Source organism: Sciurus vulgaris (assembly GCF_902686455.1).
Source record: "Sciurus vulgaris genome assembly, chromosome: 17".
In the NCBI taxonomy this organism is placed as follows: domain Eukaryota; kingdom Metazoa; phylum Chordata; class Mammalia; order Rodentia; family Sciuridae; genus Sciurus; species Sciurus vulgaris.
The window spans coordinates 68,779,612-68,784,787 of record NC_136478.1 but is presented as its reverse complement, the minus strand read 5'-3'; the positions used below and the strand labels follow the sequence as shown (position 1 = coordinate 68,784,787).

At 38.2% G+C, this 5,176-nt stretch overlaps 1 protein-coding gene across 1 annotated transcript; it reads right to left on the bottom strand.

Annotated features, from left to right (window-relative positions):
- Positions 1 to 1,172: 1,172 nt before the first annotated feature.
- On the bottom strand, positions 1,173 to 2,069 carry LOC306648564 (vomeronasal type-1 receptor 4-like; the record flags this gene model as incomplete). Its single annotated transcript, XM_079118731.1, has 1 exon — positions 1,173 to 2,069. One exon carries the CDS (start codon positions 2,067 to 2,069, stop codon positions 1,173 to 1,175), a length of 897 nt encoding a protein of 298 aa, XP_078974857.1.
- Positions 2,070 to 5,176: the final 3,107 nt, after the last annotated feature.

Genomic DNA, 5,176 nt, shown 5'->3' with positions numbered 1-5,176 from the left:
TGTTCCATTTCCCTGTGTCCTCTGTTCATCTGTCACACAGCTGGATCCTGTCACTCTTCTAAATGCTTCACTATTAAAGGATTGCTGCTGGTTATTATTGACATGTGCCCCAAGAGTTGGGGTGTGTGTACAGTGATCAAATTCAGAGGCAGGTCAAATGGAGAAAAATTGTGAGAAATGAGTTTATCAGAGAAGATAAAGAGGAAACATTCTCTGTGGAGTGCTTTTTCAGAGGCAGGTCGGATGCTTCCAGCCTCTGCTAGTGTGCTGATTTTCAGCATGCTATAGTTGCACAGTGGTAGCTTTCAGGGCAGCCTTGGAACTGAAGAGGTGGAGATAGGATTAAGGTTAGTTAAAATGACAGGAGTCTCTCCTGTTCTTGCTGGTGTGTACTTAATTGGCTGCACTAGGTGGAAAACCACATTGCTCTTAGCTCGGACCTCCAAACCACTGTGGGGCTCAGTAGCATGTATGGATTCTGGACTGCATCGGGGATCTTGAACTGCATTACCCTTCATAAGGTGGGACGGCTGCATGACAATGCTCCACTGTCCAGCGCACCAGATTCCAACTTGCATGGCACCACCATCTACCTGCTCTTGTCTGGGTCTCTCTTTATTTCATCTTCATTCTTTAATCACACTAATGGTACAATTTTAGAAAAAAAAAGTCTATTAATTCCACATATATCCCAGCTAATTTCTGGATCTGTTTTCTTTCTCTTCTCCAACAAAAGTTGTCCATAAGATAGGAACATAAGAGATAAATACATGGAGAATTTTTATACTAAAATATCCACCACTCATTTCTCCACTGTATTTTCTCCTGCAAATGTTTTGTTGAGTCATTGTGATTAACCTGACTTTGAAGGTGCAGGAACTCATTCATTTGATTTGCCTCCAACAATATCAATTAAGACTACTACCTACAGGATGCTGTGTGTCAGCATGAGGACAATCAGTTTTACTCCCCTCCACCATGGCCATCTAAATCCCACCTCCAGCCAGCTGAAAATCCTAATGCCCTTTGGAGTTTACAATAGCAAGACAGGTGATACTTCCATAAGATTTTTCTATTGGTGTTTTGAGCAAGAAGAATGACTAAACAATTGCATATTGTGCAAAAACATATGACTCATATAAATATAATCAAATTTAAGAGTTTTTTGCACCTTAGAAGCAGTGCCTGGATAGAATGTTGTCCTGGTTCCTAAGAATGAAGGGGCTGACCATGGGAAAACACATGGAGATCAGTGCATTGGTGTTCACCAACCACCAACTGGGATTAAAGGAAATGGTGACACAAACATTTAAGAGGGAGGAAAGGGTGTAGAAACTCACGAAAGTGCCCACCAGGACCAGGATTCTCTGGGTAGCTTTGAACTCAGGGCAGGATCTGGGGGAAACTTTGATGCTGTGAATGTGCTGAACCTGCTGCTTGTGTCTGTGCAGAAAGAGAACCATGGAGCCACTGGAGCAGATTATGAGCACAGAAAAGACAACTTCAGGAAATACGAACAGTGCTGAGTATAAAGAGTCTGTGATTTTGTCATGCCCTGAGGTAGAACAGTGCACATGATCTCTTTTCTCTGTCACATTTTTGCTACTCCATTTGCTAAGCACGTAGAGAGGAAAAATGGAATTTACTACCATGTACAGGATCCAGCAGAGGGAAATGGAGAAGCTGATGTACTTAGGACATTTTCCTTTAAGATCCCTCCAATAGGAGTTCACAGGGTTGATGGTGATGTGCTGGAAGATGCTCAAGAGGCAGATGATGCCAATGGACACACTCCTGCCCACTCGCTGAATATACAAAGTAAGTTTGCACAAAATGCCATTGAAGTGATTTTTCAGTCCAAGAGTTGCTATTGTCTGGGGAATTCCATTAGAGAGAATGACCAAGGAATTTGCTACGATCAGGTGCCTGAGGATCAAATCAGTGGGCCTTAAATTGCGCTTATTGCAGAAATGGACTAAATAATAATGAAGCAGAGAGAAGTTTCCCAGAATTCCAACTGCAGTCAGTGATAAGAACATCAGTCCCATTGCCACATCTCTGAAGTCCATTCTCTTATTGATCACGTTTGCCTTTGAGTTAACAACTACTTCCTAAGATCAAAATGACTCATTAAAATCTTTGTAGTGAAGCACCGTGGTGTACACTTGTAGTCAACAGTTCCTCAGAAGGCTGAGGCAGAGGTACAGTTTGAGCCTGGGCATCAAAAGCCAGGCTGGGAAACATTGCAACACCTGTCTCAAAATATGGTATAGATATATATTTTTACACCAACTGTAACTTTTACTCTGTGCATGTGCTGGATACAAAAATATCAAGATGTACCTATGAACGGGGAAGGTTCCCAGAGTTTTTTCATAGAAAAGTCAACTTTAAAAATCAGGCGATGTTAACCTGGAAGAAGCAATGAAAAGTAAGAGCAGTAGACAGAAAGCATAATTCTACATTTGCAGCATAAACTGATAGGTGATACTCATTTTGAAGAAGAGCCCTATTTTGATCAGCTCAGTGGAAATGATTCTTCAATTTTTTCATTAAGTATCTTTTTTTCTTTTTTCCTTCTTTTTTATGTTTCGCTGTGCTTATTGTTTCATGGACACACACACATATTTGTTTCTTTTTCCCTCTAACATTTTTCTTTCCTTGTCTGTTGAGGGTTGGGGTTTTTGATTAGTACATTTGATTTGTTTTCTTTCATTTTCATTTCTCTTTGTCCCTTTTCTTCTGCTGACAAATTCTATTGTTCCCTCTTTCACTCTCCCTTTACTTTGTTTTTTTCTATTTTCTCTCCCCCTTCCTTATAACCATCACATGCTGCATCTCTTCTACATTCTTTCTGTTCAATTTTTGAAATCACAAACTCTTTTCTACCTTTTTATCACATTTCTCTTAGTTAACTGTATTCTTACCGTCTTTTAGCACTAATCAGTTTATATAACTTCTGACCCCACCATTGATGCTGTTGTGATTATTACTGCTGTGCATGCCTGCTGTGCATGCCTGCTGTGTATGTCTGCTGTGCATGCCTGCTCTTTGCTTTAATGCCAGATACAGTTCTTGGTTACTTATTTTTTTCCTGGCAGCAATCATTGACCTTACCAGTTCCATTTTTTGTCACAATTCAGATGGCAGATGTCATTGTAGGAATGAAGTATTTCATTGAAAGCTGTATATGGTTTGCATAGGTTGTGCCTTACTGTTCCCACCTCTTCTGTGAGGTGCTGAAACCTACAGAGACACTAGAAGTTCACAGGGAAGAAACTCTGCTGCTGAGCTAACTCAGTCAAAAGACAGCACACCTTGTTACACACAAATTAATGGCACTCAATCTTCAGCTATATCTTAATACAAAAAATGGAAGAGACAGAAACCCAAACTAGTGACAGGTCCCAAGTAGAAACAGCTAGAGGTGGGTCCCCAGGTCCCATCTATGGACACCCATTTGTATAGCAGAAACAGAGAGAGGTAACACAGACTGTGGACACCACACCTATGAGAGGGTCTCAATACAGATCACTCCAGAACACTTGTTTTTCCTTAAATAGACCATATTCTAGGTCACAATGGAAGTCTTAGCAAATACAAAAGAACCCGATATTATCCTGTGAATCCTATTAGATCAGAATGCAATGAAATAGAAATCAACAGCATGATACATAGAAACCATACAAATACATGGAGATCAAAAATATATTTTTAAGTGAGGAATGGATCATACAGTAAATCAGAGAAGAAATCAAGAAATTTTAGAAATAAATGTGAACAGAGATATAACATATCAAATCCCTGGGAACGCACGAAGGCCATCTAAAAGGAAAGTTTATAGCATTGAATGCCTATACTAAAAAATATGAGAAAGATCCCAAATAAATAATGTAATGCCAAACATCAAGGCCCTAGAAAGGGAAGATCAAACTTATATGAAATCAATAGAAGACATGAAATGATAAAGATTACAGCTAAAATTAATGAAATTGGGATTTAAAAAAGCAATACAATCAGCCATGCTGGTGCAGCCTATAATCCCTGGGCCTTGGAAGACTGAAGTAGGAGGCTCACAAGTTCAAAGCCAGTCTCAGCAATTCAGCAAGACCTTGGCTCTAAATAAAATACAAAAAATGGGTAGAAAGCCCAGAACCAGATAGATCCTCAGCTGAGTTCTAATATACTGTTAAAGATGAACTAACACCAGGCTTTCTCAAATTATTCTATGAAGTAGAAAGAAAGGGGACTTTACATTCTTCAAAGTCTTCATAATGCTGATGCAAAACCATACAAAGAAACATCAAGGAAAGAAATCTATAGATCAAAATTCCTAATAAACAGAAATGTGAAAATACTTAAAATACTAGCAAATTTCTTTCAAAAACCCATGAAGAAAATGATATATCATGAACAAGTTGATTTTTATCTCAGAGACTCAAAGTTGGTTTACCATATGAAAATAAATAAATATAACTCTCCACACAATAGGAAATTAAGAACAACAATCACATGATCATCTCAATAGGAGCATATAAAACCTTTGTTAAAATCCATCACCCATTCAAGTTAAAAACACTAGAGAAACTAGGGATAGAAAGAACTTGACTCAAATTTATCAAGGCTATATATGACAAAGCAAAAGCCAATACCATCCTGAATGGAAGAAAACTGAAAGCATTTCCTCTGAAATCAGGAACTAGACAAGGATATCCATTATCACCACTCCCACTCAATATAATTCTTGAAACTCTGGCCATAGCAATCAGTCAAGAGAAGGAGATTAGAAGCATACACATAGGAAAAGAAGTAAAATTTCTGTTTGGTAATGACATGATTTTATATTTTTTTAGAAATACAAGAATTATACCTGATGATTTTTAGAGCTGATAAATGAGCTCAGCAGAGTAGCAGGATAAAAGAGCAATGTTCAGAAATCAATAGCTTTCCTGTATTTCAACCGTGAATCTTCTGGGAAAGAAATCAGGAAAACTATCCCATTCACAATCAGAAATAATACTTTGGAAGAAGAAAAAAATACTTTGGAATAAAGTTAACCTAGGAGGTAAAAATCTCTGTAATTAAAATTACAGTACCCTGAAGAAGGAAATTGAAAAAGACCTAGGAAGATGGAAAGACCTCCAAATATTCTTGGATAGGCAGAAATAATTTTGTC